The 18921-nt window shown below is 43.4% G+C and overlaps 1 protein-coding gene across 4 annotated transcripts in view; it reads left to right on the forward strand.

Annotated features, from left to right (window-relative positions):
- Positions 1–18921, forward strand: part of corin (corin, serine peptidase) — a 96717-nt gene that overhangs the window by 46665 nt on the left and 31131 nt on the right. For all 4 annotated transcript variants that reach the window (XM_077241853.1, XM_077241854.1, XM_077241855.1 and 1 more), the window contains 8 exons: positions 3649–3756; positions 8008–8118; positions 11573–11695; positions 11843–11950; positions 12950–13181; positions 13586–13731; positions 14425–14532; positions 14620–14733. In XM_077241853.1, the coding sequence (XP_077097968.1) occupies positions 3649–3756; positions 8008–8118; positions 11573–11695; positions 11843–11950; positions 12950–13181; positions 13586–13731; positions 14425–14532; positions 14620–14733 (1050 nt within the window). The remainder of the gene's footprint in view (positions 1–3648; positions 3757–8007; positions 8119–11572; positions 11696–11842; positions 11951–12949; positions 13182–13585; positions 13732–14424; positions 14533–14619; positions 14734–18921) is intronic.

Consider the following 18921-nt stretch of genomic DNA (forward strand, 5'->3'; position numbering starts at 1 on the left):
CGTAATAGTATATAGTACCACCCCTTGCAAGGCTACAGAGTCCTCCGATTTTGCTAGAATATGTCATGGTAACCTTCCTCTGATTGGGTAAGAAAAATATTCCTCCATCCGAAATTTTTCCATTAGATGTTGCTCTTGAATCTGCCAAACAACATCGATTTCATTGGCCTTTGATGTAGTGGTATTGCACAACAAGGAAGTGTGTATACAAGCCGGGTAAGTTATCACTGTTTTCAGCGGAATCTGAGGAAGAAACAAAAAAAGACCGCACCTCTCTATCATTAATAGTTTTTTAGATAATTACACATTTGTAAAAGTATGCCATTTTGGGCGGTACCACCCAATCCGTCCCCAGAGGGTTAATAAACAAGAAAATGATGAGGAAGCAAATGAAAATGTATTTGTACATTGGAATATTCTTGATCACTCGAGCGTCACTTCACAGCATCGTAAGCTGCGCTCAAAGGATCTGCCTTTATAAGTTGTTGAAGTTTAGTTATTTAAGAAATTCATAGTAAATATTACTTAATCAAGATGCGCTGTTATTTATTTTGTACATGTATGATTTATTTAAACTACAGAGGTAAAACATGCTGTAGTTACATATGAAGGGGAGCGTCAGGTTTTACACACACCTGTGTATCCTCACTTTGAGGTGTTCAAGACTCTGCTTTGAGGAGCACTTGTTCAGACGCAGTGTGAGATCTGAGTGATCTGAGCACTTGTTCAGGCGCAGTGTGAGATCTGACTGATCTGAGCACTTGTTCAGGCGGAGTGTGAGATCTGACTGTGATCTGAGCACTTGTTCAGGCGCAGTGTGAGATCTGACTGGTCTGAGCACTTGTTCAGGTGCAGTGTGAGATCTGACTGATCTGAGCACTTGTTCAGGCGCAGTGTGAGATCTGACTGATCTGAGCACTTGTTCAGACGCAGTGTGAGATCTGACTGATCTGAGCACTTGTTCAGGCGCAGTGTGAGATCTGACTGATCTGAACACTTGTTCAGGCGCAGTGTGAGATCTGAGTGATCTGAGCACTTGTTCAGGTGCAGTGTGAGATCTGACTGATCTGAGCACTTGTTCAGGCGCAGTGTGAGATCTGACTGATCTGAGCACTTGTTCAGGCGGAGTGTGAGATCTGACTGATCTGAGCACTTGTTCAGGCGCAGTGTGAGATCTGACTGATCTGAGCACTTGTTCAGGCGGAGTGTGAGATCTGACTGTGATCTGAGCACTTGTTCAGGCGCAGTGTGAGATCTGACTGGTCTGAGCACTTGTTCAGGTGCAGTGTGAGATCTGACTGATCTGAGCACTTGTTCAGGCGCAGTGTGAGATCTGACTGATCTGAGCACTTGTTCAGACGCAGTGTGAGATCTGACTGATCTGAGCACTTGTTCAGGCGCAGTGTGAGATCTGACTGATCTGAACACTTGTTCAGGCGCAGTGTGAGATCTGAGTGATCTGAGCACTTGTTCAGGTGCAGTGTGAGATCTGACTGATCTGAGCACTTGTTCAGGTGCAGTGTGAGATCTGACTGATCTGAGCACTTGTTCAAGCACGGTGTGAGATCTGACTGATCTGAGCACTTGTTCAGGCGCAGTGTGAGATCTGACTGATCTGAGCACTTGTTCAGGCGCAGTGTGAGATCTGACTGATCTGAACACTTGTTCAGGCGCAGTGTGAGATCTGAGTGATCTGAGCACTTGTTCAGGCGCAGTGTGAGATCTGACTGTGATCTGAGCACTTGTTCAGACGCAGTGTGAGATCTGACTGATCTGAGCACTTGTTCAGGCGCAGTTTGAGATCTGACTGATCTGAGCACTTGTTCAGGCGCAGTGTGAGATCTGACTGATCTGAACACTTGTTCAGGCGCAGTGTGAGATCTGACTGATCTGAGCACTTGTTCAGGCGCAGTGTGAGATCTGACTGATCTGAGCACTTGATCAGGCGCAGTGTGAGATCTGACTGATCTGAACACTTGTTCAGGCGCAGTGTGAGATCTGACTGATCTGAGCACTTGTTCAGGCGCAGTGTGAGATCTGACTGGGATCTGAGCACTTGTTCAGGTGCAGTGTGAGATCTGACTGATCTGAGCACTTGTTCAGGCGCAGTGTGATATCTGACTGATCTGAGCACTTGTTCAGGCGCAGTGTGATATCTGACTGATCTGAGCACTTGTTCAGGTGCAGTGTGAGATCTGACTGATCTGAGCACTTGTTCAGGCGCAGTGTGAGATCTGACTGATCTGAACACTTGTTCAGACGCAGTGTGAGATCTGACTGATCTGAGCACTTGTTCAGGCGCAGTGTGAGATCTGACTGATCTGAGCACTTGTTCAGGCGCAGTGTGAGATCTGACTGTGATCTGAGCACTTGTTCAGGCGCAGTGTGAGATCTGACTGATCTGAGCACTTGTTCAGGCGCAGTGTGAGATCTGACTGATCTGAACACTTGTTCAGGCGCAGTGTGAGATCTGACTGATCTGAGCACTTGTTCAGGCGCAGTGTGAGATCTGACTGATCTGAACACTTGTTCAGGCGCAGTGTGAGATCTGACTGATCTGAGCACTTGTTCAGGCGCAGTGTGTGATCTGACTGATCTGAGCACTTGTTCAAGCGCAGTGTGAGATCTGACTGATCTGAACACTTGTTCAGACGCAGTGTGAGATCTGACTGATCTGAGCACTTGTTCAGACGCAGTGTGTGATCTGACTGATCTGAGCACTTGTTCAAGCGCAGTGTGTGATCTGACTGATCTGAGCACTTGTTCAGGCGCAGTGTGAGATCTGACTGTGATCTGAGCACTTGTTCAGGCGCAGTGTGAGATCTGACTGATCTGAGCACTTGTTCAGGTGCAGTGTGAGATCTGACTGATCTGAGCACTTGTTCAGGCGCAGTGTGAGATCTGACTGATCTGAGCACTTGTTCAGGCGCAGTGTGTGATCTGACTGATCTGAGCACTTGTTCAAGCGCAGTGTGTGATCTGACTGATCTGAGCACTTGTTCAAGCGCAGTGTGAGATCTGACTGTGATCTGAGCACTTGTTCAGACACAGTGTAATATCTGACTGATCTGAGCACTTGTTCAGACGCAGTGTGAGATCTGACTGATCTGAGCACTTGTTCAGGTGCAGTGTGTGATCTGACTGATCTGAGCACTTGTTCAAGCGCAGTGTGAGATCTGACTGTGATCTGAGCACTTGTTCAGACACAGTGTAATATCTGACTGATCTGAGCACTTGTTCAGACGCAGTGTGAGATCTGACTGATCTGAGCACTTGTTCAGGTGCAGTGTGAGATCTGACTGATCTGAGCACTTGTTCAGGCGCAGTATGAGATCAAGACTGTGATCTGAGCACTTGTTCAGACGCAGTGTAATATCTGACTGATCTGAGCACTTGTTCAAGCGCAGTGTGAGATCTGACTGATCTGAGCCCTTGTTCAAGCGCAGTGTGAGATCTGACTGTGATCTGAGCACTTGTTCAGACACAGTGTAATATCTGACTGATCTGAGCACTTGTTCAAGCGCAGTGTGAGATCTGACTGATCTGAGCCCTTGTTCAAGCGCAGTGTGAGATCTGACTGTGATCTGAGCACTTGTTCAGACGCAGTGTGAGATCTGACTGTGATCTTCTGCTTTTGGTGTTCTCCAGCGTGTGCAGAAGGACAGTATGCGTGCGCCACTGGTCGCTGTGTCAGTTCGGATCTTCTGTGCGACGGCTACGATGACTGCGGCGATCTGAGCGATGAGCAAAACTGTGGTGAGTACACTTGAAATGCTTCATTTGAGTTCACAACTGAGATCAGATCAGTTATTAACAGGAGACGTTACACATCAAGAGAATCCACTCACACTGCACACGTACAGTACAAGAGCTAAAAATTTTTGTTTTATGCTTTAAAATGTACAACATACCTACATTTTTTCGCATTTGGCTTTTGACTTGCTTAGTTGGGGATAATTTAATATTCATATATATTATTGATCTCCTGGATTGACAGCATTATATGAGAACTGAACTGAGTTGGACAATGACATCACGGTTTTCTCCAGAGCGGCTTTATATATATATAAATTAACTAAATGAATAACTTTTTTACAATAAAATTAAACATCGCTGGACTGTGACGCTATTTTCTTCTGGAAACAAACTCTGTTGCATTATTTTCCTGTTATCTCAGTGAAGCTGCTTTAAAAAGCACAATATAATAAAGGTGAGTTGAGTTATGTTGACTTGAAGACACAAAGCTTGGAAATAAGGGAGATCGTAGCAGAGGGAATAAATCGATCCTACATAAAACACAAGATAACACACAAAGAAATTACGATCGGGCCTCGTAATGCAAAGTCGAATAACTCAACATGAAATAGCTCATTCAAACAGGCATCAAGAGATTCATAAGATATTCATTGTAATGTACATTCACAATAAACAGTTATTTATGCGTTTTGAACACTTTTAACAGATAATTCCCAGACCGCTAAGAACGTGCAACTTACCAACAGCAACTGATCTGAGTTCTTCTCAACTCCTGTTCCACTCGCTAAATGCCAACACTAGATGGCGCTGTCCCCATTTATGCCATAATTTAACCTTTTCAGAATCACATGCTTCAGTTTCTTCTAAAAAGCAGTTGATGGACTGAACAAGAGAAATGAACCAGAGATTTACATCTCAAAGGAGGCGGAGCCACACCCACCTGTTACATCATCATTGATTGATTGCCTTTATTTGTCATTGCATAAAATAACGAAATTTCAATTGCACTACCCCTGGGGTTGGCACATATTATGACAAGACAGCACTAATACATAAATAAATACATTATAAAAATAGTAAAAAAAGAAAAGAAAACAACATAATCATTGAAAGGCAGTACAGGCCAAAGGGCATGAGTTCAGGTGTTTTATAACATTTGGATAAAAACTATTCAAAAATCTAGAAGTGCGACCCTGGAAAGATCTATAACGCCTTTCCAGATGGCAACAATGTGAAGAGGTTGTGACCTGGGTGGGAAGAGTCCTGAATTATGTTTTGTGCCCACTGCAGGCATCTGGTGTGATATATGTCAGTGATTGAGGGGAGCTGTATGTGAATTATGTTTTGTGCTGATTTCCTAACTCTGTCCAGCGCCTTTTTGTCAGCAGTGGTGCAGCTACTAAACCATACCAGAATGTCGTGTGAGATGATACTTTGGACAGAACAGTTTTAAAAGAATAAAAGCAACTCCTGGGAGAGGTTAATTTTGTTAAGTGACCTGAGAAAGTACAGCCGCTGCTGATCTTTCTTCACAAGGGCTGTAGTGTTGGTTGCCCAGGTGATGTCCTGTGAGATATATGTCCCCAGGAATTTGAAGTCCTTAACCCTCTCCACAGTGTCTCCATAGATGTAGACCGGGGCAAGGTCGGGCCTCCTCCTGCGGAAGTCTACCACCACCTCTTTGGTCTTAGAGGTGTTGAGAGACAGGTTGTTAGTGGAGCACCAGATGGAGAGTTTTTGAATTTCATCCCTGTATGCGGACTCATCATTATTGTGAATAAGTTCAACTACAGTGGTGTCATCTGCAAATTTGATAAAAGTATTGCTTTCATGAGCTGAAGTGCAGTCATGAGTGTATAAAATGTAGAGTAAGGGACTCAACACACAACCCTGAGGGGCCCCAGTGCTGAGTGTGAGAACAGAGGAAAATTGTGAACCCAGACGAACCGACTGGGGATGGTCTGTGAGAAAGTCATGAATCCATCTGCAGATGTTTGTGCTGATACCCAGTCCATTTAGCTTGGACACCAGTCTTTCATGGATGATGCAGTTGAATGCAGAACTAAAGTCCACAAACAACAGTCTTGCATAGGTGTCAGGATGTTAAAGGTGGGTATGCACACTGTGCAGGGCTGTGTTGATGGCATCCGCGGTTGACCTGTTTGCTTTATAGGCAAACTGGTGCTGGTCCAGTGTGGATGGAAGGGAAACTTTTATGTGATTTAGCAGCAGTCTTTCAAAGCACTTCATGACAATGGAAGTGAGGGCCACTGGTCTATAGTCATTGAAGCTACTCACAGCTGATTTTTTCATGATCGCCACAATGATGGCAGATTTGAGGCACTTGGGGATGGAACATGTAGACAGAGAGAGGTTGAAGATGGCAGTGAATACCTCAGCCAGCTGGCTGGCACAGTCCCTCAACACTCTCCCAGGGATCCCGTCAGGCCCGGCAGCCTTCCTGGGGTTCACGCCAAGAAATGCCCTCCTGACCTCCTCTGCGCTCAGAGAGAGTGTCAGGGCATCTGTGGGCAAGAGTGTTATTGGTGTGGCCGACGTTGTCTCAGTCCTGGTACTATTCGCCTCAAAGTGTGCAAAGAAATAGTTGAGCTCCTCAGCCAAATTGCTGCTGGTGCTTGGGTTTTGGTCTTTTGAACCCTTAAAGTTTGTGAGATCTTGGATTCCCTGCCAAACGCGTCGGGGATCCCCCTCACTAAAGTGCCCTTCGTAATCTTCCTCCTGTAGGCTGCTTTTGCTTCCTTGATGTGTGTCTTTAATTTGGATCTGGCGGTGCTTTATAGTTCCATGTCCCTGGACCTGAAGGCTTTATCAAATTTTTTCAGCAACAGCTTGACCTCCCTGGTCATCCATGGTTTGTTGTTTTGATAGCATTTGAACTGTCTCTCAACAGTGACATTGTCAATGCAGGTCTTCATGTAGTGCAGAACAGTGCAGGTGTAATCCTCAAGACTCTGCTGTGAAAAAAGTGCCCAGTCAGTGCACTCAAAACAGTCTTGCAGTTGTGGAATCGCAGTAGCAGGCCACAGTTTTGTTAATTTCAATGTGTGCACAGATCTCTTAAACACAGGTCAGTATGCTGGTGTAAGAAAGAGGGTCAGATGGTCGGACTGCCCTAAATGGGGATGAGCAGAGATCTTGAATGCCCCTCTGATGTTACTGTAAACATGGTCCAGAGTTTTATCACCTCTGGTTGGACATTTTACATGCTGATGAAATTTGGGAAGGATAGAACACAGGTTAGCATGATTAAAGTCCCCTGCCACAATAAAAAACCCATCCGGGTGGGTGGACTGTAGTTTATTAACACTAGTTTGCAAGATATCCACAGCTACACTAGCATTAACACTGGGTAGAATGTAAACAGCTGTGATAAAAACAACCGTGAACTCACGCGGCAGGTAGAAGGGTCGGCATCTCACTGTGACATCGGTGCTCCAGCTGTTGTTAGAATAAATGCAGAGCCCTCCTCCTTTGCTCTTTCTGGAGTTACTGGTTCTGTCGGCCCGGTGTGCTGTACGGCCCGCTAACATGATATGTTCGTCTGGAATCCCAGAGTGCAGCCACGTCTCTGTAATCACTACCAGTGAGCAGTCTTTAGCATATCTGTTTGCCTCGATGGTCATCGCCAGCTCATCCATCTTGTTGCATAGCGATCTGGCGTTAGACACAAGAAGGCTGGGTAGTGCAGGCCTGTATGGTGCCCTCCTTAGCCGGACCCCAATCCCAGCTCTACAACCTCGCTTCTGTCGTTGGTCTCTGCGCCAACTCCTGCATCTCCCGGGATAATAATCCACTGGCTCCCCGCTGTTCGTGTGATCTCCGGTGATAGATGTTCAAAGCTGTAAATTTTACTTAGAGCTAATTCACCATATAGTGTCCCAATCATTAAAAGTTCCTGTCGATTATATTTTCGGGTATTTGTAGACACGGGACTAAACAAAACAAACAAACACAACCACATAGGGAAGAGCAGAGCCGCTGCAGTCGCCCGCGCCGCCATCTTAGTTCCAGCAGTATCAAATACATGACCATTGACCAATGGGAGCTAAAGGTGTTTACCAGCCGGAGCAAACTGTTCCGGAAAGCTTTGACAAGACGTTTTTAACAGTTCGTTGTTTATCGGAGTTAAACATTCTACTTCCCAATAAAGGATAAAGAATTCTGCTAATGTGTTTTCCTTCTTTGAGTCATTGTTCTGTCCTGAAGTGTAATTATGGGCTGTTTCGTCAGTGTGTGATTCGGCTGAAGAGCATCGCTGTGGAGAAGGACGATGTGTTCCTCGAGACTGGCTCTGTGACGGAGACCATGACTGCCTGGACAAGAGCGACGAGCTGAATTGCTGTGAGGAACTGCCTTCACTGTGTGTGTGTGTGTGTGTGTGTGTGTGTGTGTGTGTGTGTGTGTGTGTGTGTGTGTGTGTGTGTGTGTGTGTGTGTGTGTGTGTGTGTGAAAGAGAAGCTATTGAAAGAGATGCTTCCAGAGGTCATAGATCCTCTTCTTAATATCATTAATTCATCGTTGTCATTAGGATACATACCAAAAACTTTTAAGCTGGCTATGATTAGACCAAGAAACCACAACTTGATCCTTCAGAATTAGTCAATTACAGGCCGATCTCGAATCTACCTTTTCTGTCAAAGATACTAGAAAAGGCAGTATCCTCACAACTATGTTCCTTTTTTAGAAAAAAATGGTGTCTGTGAGGATTTCCAGTCAGGATTTAGACCGTATCATAGCACTAAGACAGCTCTCATTAGAGTCACAAATGATTTGCTCTTATCATCCGATCGTGGTTGTATCTCGCTATTAGTGTTACTCGATCTTAGTGCTGCATTTGAAACTATCGACCACAACATTCTTTTAAAAAGACTCGAAAATTATGTTGGCATTAGTGGAATTGCATGGTTTAAATCATGCTTATCTGATCGTTATCAGTTTGTATCAGTAAATGAAGAGATGTCTTATCGGTCAAAATTCGGTATGGTGTACCACAAGGCTCAGTACTAGGACCGTTGCTGTTTACTCTGTACATGCTATTCACACACACACACTCACACACACACACACACACACACACACACACACACACACACACACACACACACACACACACACACACACACACACACACACACACACATACACACACACATGCTACCCTTAGGGGAAATCATTAGGAAGCATGGCATTAGTTTTTACTGTTATGCTGATGATACTCAGCTCTATATTTCTTCACACCCTGATGAAACTTACCAGACCACAAAATTAACGGAATGCATATCTGATATAAAAAACTGGATGACTAGTAATTTCCTACCACTTAATTCTGAAAACTGAGATTCTAATTATTGGACAAAAAACGTCCTCACATAATAACCTAGAATACTGTCTAACTGTGCGTTCACACCAGACGTGAATAGCGCGTCAAATCCGCGTCTACCGTGTCTAGTTTGATGCTTGACCACTTTGTGTTAATTCGCGTGTCAAGAGTGAAACTGACGTAAAACAAAAAGTTTGAATTGAAATTTACGCGCGTTGCGCGCGTCAAAGGCGAAAGTTTCAAAAGTTTTTACAAGATGTCTGTTGTTGTTGGGTCATTTATCGAGGGAGTCACTGCTCTGTATGTGCTCTGGAGAGTAGAACAGCGTTGTAGGGATTATCATCGGCGTATTTGGGTCCACCAGACCCTTCGGAGGCGAACCCAGTTCGGCGAGTTTCACCATTTGCTCCAGGAGCTGCGCATGGATGTCAGCCGCTTTCAGCGGTACTTCCGTCTGTCCCGCGCCCAGTTCAATGACCTGCTGTCCCGCATCGGAGCGAGGATCACCCTCGCCCTCAGCCACCTAATCTGTAATTTATTTTTGTTTTGATGATAAATCGAGCCAGCCTAGGCTACTACAAAAGTGATTAAACTGTCCTGTGTTTTTTTCCCTCACACAACACTGTCCAGACACGAACTATGTTCTTGCGCTAAAGTATGTTGGTTCTCTTTACATTAGAATAATAATAATGTTTCATATAATCTAGATTAGATATGGAATAAATAGCATACAAAATTAATGTCTCATGTTTTAAAATCAAGTTTTTATGTGGTAAAATATTTACTTCACCACGTGACAGCAGCAAGCTGGCTCCTTATTGGTTAACGCGGCGCGAATTTGATGCAGAAGCTCAGATTTTTCAACTCGGGCGGCAGACGCGAATTTGCGTCAAACGCGTGAATGCCCAAAAAGCACTAAATAAATAATTTGCGCGTAATGCGCCAGACCCTCAATTTCGCGCTATTCGCATCATTCACGTGAACTTGACGCGCGAATGAGGTGAATTCGTGTCTACCGCGCCGCGCTCTACGCCTCATTCGCGCCACAGGAATTTTTTACGCACATAACGCATCTTTGCATTGACGTAACATTGAAATCACTTGCGGTAGACGCTCTATTCCCGTCGGGTGTGAACGCACCATAACACTTGATGCTGCTCTGTCAAGTCCTCGTCGTCGGTTTGGAACCTGTGTGTGTGTGTGTGTGTGTCCCTCACGTGTCTAGTATCTGTAAAACTGCATTCTTCCATCTTAAAAATATATCTAGATTACGTCATATGCTTTTAATGACAAATGCGGAACAGTTAGCTCATGCGTTCATGCCATCAAGGCTAGATTATTGTAATGCTCTACTGGGTGGTTGCCCTGCACGCTTAATAAACAAACTACAGCTAGTTCAAAACGCAGCCGCTAGAGTTCTTACCAGAACCAGGTAACTCTTTACCTCTGTACAAATAAAATTTCAAAATAATTCCAGTTCACAAGGATACACGGAAGCGTCAAAATTCTGTATTATGAATTTTTAAGGCCAGACAAGTAATTTGTTGAGATCAACTTGTAAAGAAAGATGACACGCCTGCGTACATATATATTCAAACATGCATCTCTATAGACTAAACACGTAATACGCATGTGGGTACCGTCAGCGTTTTCACAGGTTCGCGTTTTTGAAGTTTGCGCAGAGATAACTTTTCTTTTTTTTCAATGTTTGCACCATGGAACCCATTTCAAGGTTTGTGTTCTCGAGCCGCCAGGCACTGTTGTGTGTGAATGAGCGCCCGGAGCGCGTTAAGGGTTTTCAGTCAAAACGGTGTTGTGTTAGCGGCCGCTAAGTTAATAACTAATGATCTTTACAACGGAAGTGAATCAATCAAAACTAACTTTATCTGGACAATAACTTTATTCTAGATCTGCTGTAAAGCCTAAACAATCTCTGTTACTGTAATCTCCTATTATCACTGTAAAGCTGATGTGAAACTCTATATTGTAAAAAGCAATATATAAATGAAGGTGACTTAACTTGTCTTAGGGTTAAGTGTGTGTGTGTGTGTGTGTGTGCGTGTGTGTGTGTGTGTGTGTGTGTGTGTGTGTGTGTGTGTGTGTGTGTGTGTGTGTGTGTGTGTGTGTGTGTGTGTGTGTGTGTGTGTGTGTGTGTGTGTGTGTGTGTGTGTGTGACGGGGTCCACAACTGCCTGGACAAAAGCGATGAGCTCAACTGCTGTGAGGAACTGCCTTTACTGTGTGTGTGTGTGTGTGTGTGTGTGTGTGTGTGTGTGTGTGTGTGTGTGTGTGTGTGGGGTCCACAACTGCCTGGACAAAAGCGATGAGCTCAACTGCTGTGAGGAACTGCCTTCACTGTGTGTGTGTGTGTGTAACCCTGCAGTGCATTAACATGTGTGTGTGTGTGTGTGTGTGTGTGTGTGTGTGTGTGTGTGTGTGTGTGTGTGTGTGTGTGTGTGTGCATGTGTGTGTGTAGCGTGTAAGTCCCAGGGTCTAGTGGAGTGCAGGAACAAGCAGTGCATTCCCAGTGCCTTTCGCTGCGATGGTGAAGATGACTGTAAAGATGGCAGTGATGAAGAAAACTGCACACAACAACAGAGTGAGTGCACACACACACACACACACACACATACACACACACACACACACACACACACACACACACACACACACACACACACACACACACACACACACACACACACACACACACACACACACACACACTGATGGCTCTGTCTCTCAGCTCAGGGCTTGTGTCCTCCTGGTCAGTCCAGTTGTTCCTCCTCCTGCTCCTCTGGCTGTCATGGAAACATGTCATGTGACCTGCGCAACAACACTGGAAACAACTGCAGTGAGTGAAACTCTGACCTCTGTCCACACACAGAGCACTGCAGAGACACCCATGTTTTACTTCCATGTTTTACTTCTAGATTTAGTGTCAGTTAGTTTAGCCAAACAGCCCAAAACTGGAGTTTAAGCGTCCTGATTGCATAGTTTTAATGTGTGGTAACAACGCACTTTAACCCTTTCACGTAGAGAGGTCACTACAGTGGACCGCTATTAGAAAACATTTCTTGCTAATGCATGGGTTTTGATTGCATAACTGCACATCAAGCTCTACAGTGAACTCTAGTGCATCATGCTTTATGTGGCAAGCCTTTGTGTTTGGATTTTGTTTTCTGCAAACCAATTTGTTTTCAGTCAGAAATGTTAAGTTGCAACAGAATATACGTCCATTCGTTTTATCCGAGGAGAATCTTGCAGGTAAAATTTTTTTTTGTCACATCTAAGGAGTCATATCATTGTTAAATTTTCCAAGTATTGATTTTAGAAATTCTGATTAATCATATGTCCACTAAATTGGACATCATGCATCAATAGCTATATTTCAGCTTCAATTCATTCTATTACTGTGACTGTTGTTCTTAAACTCTTCATCTGCAGTAACTGTAAATAAATACATTTGTGTTATTAGATAGTTATTTGCAGTTACGGTTAAGTAATTTAAGTAATAAGTAGTAAGTTAAGTAATCTGATTACATAATGCATGTTACTTATAATGCGTTACTTGTGACATCAAAAAGTAATCCGATCACTCTTTACATCTTAAAAGTAATGCGTTACATCAAAAAAGTAAGGTTACTTTACCCGTAACTTCACTGATTGCGTAATGCACGTTACCTGTAATATGTTACTTTACCTTAACATCAAAAAAGTAATCTGATTACATAGTGAAGTTCACAATGTATTTTGGGGAGGAGTGAAGCATCTAATCTTTCAGTTAACTGGCGGAGCATATAAGCAGCCGTCTGATCCGTAGGAGTTGTGAGTGATTGCGTGTGTTTTCCAGGCGTGTGCGAGCCCATCTCTGTGGAGATCTGCATGAATCTGCCGTATAACTCCACCAGGTTCCCCAACTACCTGGGTCACGGGTCTCAGAAGGAGACGTCGCTGAGCTGGGAGTCGTCGCTGTTCCCTGCGCTCGTGCAGACGCACTGCTACAGATACCTCATGTTCTTCGCATGCACGGTGCTGGTGCCAATGTGTGACCCTGTGACACAGCAGAGAGTGCCGCCCTGCAGGTCAGTGTGTGTGCGTGTGTGTGCGCGTGTGTGCGGGCGTGTATGTGCGCGTGTGTGCGGCCGTGTGTGTGCGTGTGTGTGCGAGTGTGTGCGGGCGTGTGTGTGCGTGTGTGTGTGTGCGCGCGTGTGTATGCGTGCGGGTGTGTGCGCGTGTGTGTGCGTGCGGGTGCACGCAGTAATATATCATGATCACTCACGAGTATTTGCGCTAAATCTGCACAGACTTACACAAACTTCCTCAGCAAACTGAGTAAACATTATAATTAACGCCAAATCGGCTCGTGATCGACAGCGTTTCCCGCCACTGATGATTCTTACCCGCAGTTGGCGGGTGTTCATTTCAAACCCTGCATATAATGACATTGATGACTGTGTGTGTGTGTGTGTGTGTGTGTGTGTATCAGGTCTCTGTGTAGGAACTCAAAGGAGAACTGTGAGTTAGTGCTAGGAATTGTGGGATTGCAGTGGCCTGAGGACACAGACTGTGCTCAGTTTCCAGAGGAAGGTCAAGCTAACACTTCCTGTTTACTTCCTGACCCGGATGTGAACGGTCAGTGCGCACACACTCACTAAAACTGAGCTGAATATGTCTTCCTAAATCACACACAACAAGACTAAATATGTCTGCAATGCGCAGTTAAGGTGCCAAGCAAAGAAACCGCATGAAGGATCAAAGTTGAGTGTGTGTGTGAGAACTGGAGATACGGTGAGATGTTGTTCGGCCGAGGGCTACACTGAATTATTCTGACGTTTTCCGTCACACAGATCGATATGAATTGACCAATGCAGAAAGAGTTCTGTCTCACACCATTAAACCAAACATCTGAAAGTCCAAAATTTCCATCAGATCCAGATTCAGATCCTCGCCATTAATGTGTCATATTTCCCTTGATTTTACTTGATTTTAACCACAAAAAACAAAACGAAAAAACAAAAAACGAGTCACCAAACACTGTTGTGAAGGGGCGGCCGGAGCGCGTTAAGGGTTTTCTGTTAGAACGGTGTGTGTTAGCGCCCGCTAAGTTAATAACTAATGATCTTTACAACGGAAGTGAATCAATCAAAACTAACTTTATCTGGACAATAACTTTATTCTAGATCTGCAGTAAAGCCTAAACAATCTCTGTTACTGTAATCTCCTATTATCACTGTAAAGCTGCTGTGAAACTCTATATTGTTAAAGAGCTGTAGAAATGAAGGTGACGTGTGTGTGTGTGTGTGTGTGTGTGTGTGTGTGTGTTAGAGTGCTCTCCCAGTCACTTTAAGTGTCGCTCGGGAAGATGTGTGCTCTCCTCCAAACGCTGTGACGGACACACAGACTGTGATGACGACAGCGATGAGGAAACATGCGGTGAATAAAAACACATTCACATGACGTGATAAACACACTCAAACACCACAAACACACACTTGAAGACTCCTATATCTCTGTTTCTAGGCTGTGTGGAGCGGGGCTTGTGGGAATGTCCCGGAGACAAAACCTGCATCCATCACAACATGATCTGTGACGGGTTTCCTGACTGCAGCCAACAGGAGGACGAGAAGAACTGCTGTGAGTGACACACACACACTTACTTACTTACTTTGTAAGTAATCAGCATTATTTTAAAATTTATACGATGTTTAATAGGGAGCCAATGCAGTGTTGACAGAACCGGGCTAATATGGTCGTACTTCCTGGTTCTGGTAAGAACTCTAGCGGCTGCGTTTTGAACTAGCTGTAGTTTGTTTATTAAGCGTGCAGGGCAACCACCCAGTAGAGCATTACAATAATCTAGCCTTGATGTCATGAACGCATGAAGTAGTTGTTCCGCATTTGTCAATGAGAGCATATGACGTAATTTAGATATATTTTTAAGATGGAAAAATGCGGTTTTACAGACACTAGACACGTGACTTTCAAATGAAAGATTGGTATCAAAGAGCACACACACACACACACACACACACACATACACACCCAGGTTCCTAACCGACGACGAAGACTTAACAGAGCAGCCATCAAGTGTTAGACGGTATTCTAGGTTATTACGTGTGGAAGTTTTTTTGTCCAATAATTAGAATCTCTGTTTTTTCTGAATTTAGTAGTAGGAAATTACTAGTCATCCAATTACCAATTTTTGATATCAGCTATGCATTCCGATAATTTTGTGAATTGGTGAGTTTCGTTAGGTTTGGAAGAAATATAGAGCTGAGTATCATCAGCATAACAGTGAAAGCTAATTCCATGTTTCCTAATGATATCTCCTAAAGGTAGCATGTACAGAGTGAACAGCAGCGGTCCGAGAACTGAGCCTTGTGGTACGCCATACTGAACTTGTGATCGATAAGACGTCTCTTCATTTACTGCTACAAACTGATAGCGGTCAGATATATATGATTTAAACCATGCTAATGCAATTCCACTAATGCCAACATATTTTTCTAGTCTATTTAAGAGAATGTTGTGGTCAATGGTGTCAAATGCAGCACTAAGATCAAGTAACACTAATAGAGAGATACAACCACGATCGGATGATAAGAGCAAATCATTTGTGACTCTAATGAGAGCTGTCTCAGTGCTATGGTGCGGTCTAAATCCTGACTGGAAATCCTCGCAGACACCATTTCTTTCAAGAAAGGAACACAGTTGTGAGGATACTGCCTTTTCTAGTATCTTTGACAGAAAAGGTAGATTTGAGATCGGCCTGTAATTGACTAATTCTGTAGGATCAAGTTGCGTTTTTTTAACAAGCGGTTTAATCATAGCCAGCTTAAAGGTTTTTGGTACGTATCCTAGAGACAAAGACAAATTAATGATGTTAAGAAGAGGATCTATGACTTCTGGAAGCATCTCGTTCAGTAGTTTAGTCGGTATAGGGTCTATCATACAAGTTGTCGATTTAGATGAATTAACGAGTTTGCAAAATTCTTCCTCTCCTATGGCAATGAATGAATAAAATTTTACCTCAGGGAGACTATAATGCACTCCCTGATGTGATGCTGTAGTAGACGGTTGCATAGTTATAATTTTGTCCCTAATATTATCAATCTTATAAGTGAAGAAGTTCATAAAGTCATTACTGCTGTGTTTCTTGGAAACTTCTGGGCTTGAAGCTTTCTTTTTCGTTAGTGTAGCCACTTTTTCAAATAAATACCTAGGATTATGTTTATTTTCTTTTAATAGGGTTGAAAAATAAGCAGATCTAGCAGCTTTTAAAGCCTCTCTGTAAGCAATCGAGCTCTCCTTCCATGAAATCCGAAATACCTCTAGTTTTGTTTTCTTCCAGTTGTGCTCTATTTTTCTGGCTGCTCTCTTAAGGGCCCGGGTGTGCTCGTTGTACCACGGTGTTGGACTATTTTCTTTAATCTTCTTTAAGCGCAACGGAGCAACTGTGTCTAAAGTGCTGGAAAGGAGAGAGTTAAAAGTTTCTGTTGCAATATCGAGTTCTTCTAAGCTATCTGGAATGCTGAGACGATGAAACTGATTAGGAAGATTATTGATAAAGCAATCTTTAGTGGCAGAAGTGATAGGTCTAACATACTTGTTACACGGAGTTGGGTTTGCAGCCTTGGCTAAATGTAATTTACACAAGACTAGATAATGATCTGAGATGTCGTCGCTCTGCTGCAGAATTTCTACAGCATCAACATTGATTCCATGTGATAATATTAGATCTAGAGTATGATTACGACAATGAGTAGGTCCTGACACGTGTTGTCTAACTCCAATAGAGTTAAGAATGTCTTTAAATGCCAATCCCATTGCATCTTTTTCATTATCTACATGTATATTAAAATCACCAACAATTAGGACTTTATCTGCAGTCAATACTAATTCTGATAGAAAGTCAGCAAATTCTTTGATAAAATCTTTATGGTGCCCTGGTGGCCTGTATACAGTTGCCAGCAGAATTCTCAAACTTGATTTATCGTTTACATTATATATTTTTACATTAAGCACCAACACTTCAAAATAAGTATATTTAAAACTAGATTTTTTAGTGGTTTTGAAAATATTACTATAAATTACAGCAACACCTTCCCCTTTGCCTTTCAGGAGAGGTTCATGTTTATAACAGTAATCATGCGGGGTGGACTCATTTAAAGTAATGTAATCGTCTGGTTTTAGCCAGGTTTCTGTCATACACAGCACATCTAGGTTATAATTTGAAATCATATCATTAACTATGAGTGCTTTTGAAGTAAGGGATCGAATATTCAGCAACCCAAGCTTTATCGTTTGCTCTTCTTTATTATATCTATTTTTTATTTGTTGAATATCAATTACATTTTTAATCTTAGATCGGTTTGGACGTTTTTTGGATTTCCAAATTCGGGGAACAGACACAGTCTCTATATGATGATATCTAGGTGAAAGAGGCTCTATGTGATGGGATTTATCTGACCTTGGTGACGCGAGGCCGCTAGCAAACGGTCGGTTTAGCCAGTTTGTCTGCTTCCTGACCTGATCCCTAGATTGTCATGTTTTGTCTCTAAGACTATGAGCCAAATTACTAGAGAGAAGAGCAGCACCATCCCAGGAGGGATGAATACCATCTCTTTTCAACAGGTCAGATTTGCCCCAAAAACTTTTCCAATTGTCTATGAATTCTATACTATTTTGCGGACACCACTTAGACAACCAGCCATTGAGTGATGACAATCTGCTAACTATCTCATCACTCTTTCGAACAGGAAGGGGGCCAGAGCAAATTACAGTGCCTGACATCGTACTTGCGAGTTCAAACACCTCTTTAATATTAATTTTGGTGATCTCCGACTGGCGGAGTCGAACATCATTAGTGCCGACGTGAATAACAATCTTAGAGAGTTTACGATTAGCATTAGCCAGCACTTTTAAATTTGCTTTGATGTCAGGCGCTCTGGCTCCCGGCAAACATGTGACTATGTTGGCTGGTGTCCCTATTTTCACGTTCCGTGTGATCGAATCGCCAATTACCAGGGCAAAATCAACAGAATTCTCAGTGGGTGTTTCACTGAGTGGGGCAAATCGATTTGTTATGGTAATCGGAACGGAAGAGTGGTTTTTTGATCCGCGACTACAGCGATCCCTCACTGTCACCCATCTGCCTTGCTGCACAGGCAATAATTCAGCCTGAACCGAATCATGTAAAGAGTTCACTATGCTAGGCACATCCAAAATAGTATCTAAAGCTCTAGCACACTTACTATCCTCAATTAAAGTTTGGATGCGTGTTTCTAATTCTGAAATCTTCTCCGTCAGTCTGACTGTCTCCTTGCATTTATCACATACACTCACCTAAAGGTTTATTAGGAACACCTGTTCAATTTCTCATTAATGCAATTATCTAATCAACAAATAACATGGCAGTTGCTTCAATGCATTTAGGGGGGGTGGTCCTGGTCAAGACAATCTCCTGAACTCCAAACTGAATGTCAGAATGGGAAAAAAAGGTGATTTAAGCAATTTTGAGTGTGGCATGGTTGTTGGTGCCAGACGGGCCGGTCTGAGTATTTCACAATCTGCTCAGTTACTGGGATTTTCTCACACAACCATTTCTAGGGTTTACAAAGAATGGTGTGAAAAGGGAAAAACATCCAGTATGCGGCAGTCCTGCGAGCGAAAATGCCTTGTTGATGCTAGAGGTCAGAGGAGAATGGGCCGACTGATTCAAGCTGATAGAAGAGCAACTTTGACTGAAATAACCACTCGTTACAACCGAGGTATGCAGCAAAGCATTTGTGAAGCCACAACACGCACAACCTTGAGGCGGAT

This window comes from Siphateles boraxobius, unplaced genomic scaffold (genome assembly GCF_051911475.1).
Source record: "Siphateles boraxobius isolate OS27281-9 unplaced genomic scaffold, OSU_SipBor_1 240, whole genome shotgun sequence".
Classification (NCBI taxonomy): domain Eukaryota; kingdom Metazoa; phylum Chordata; class Actinopteri; order Cypriniformes; family Leuciscidae; genus Siphateles; species Siphateles boraxobius.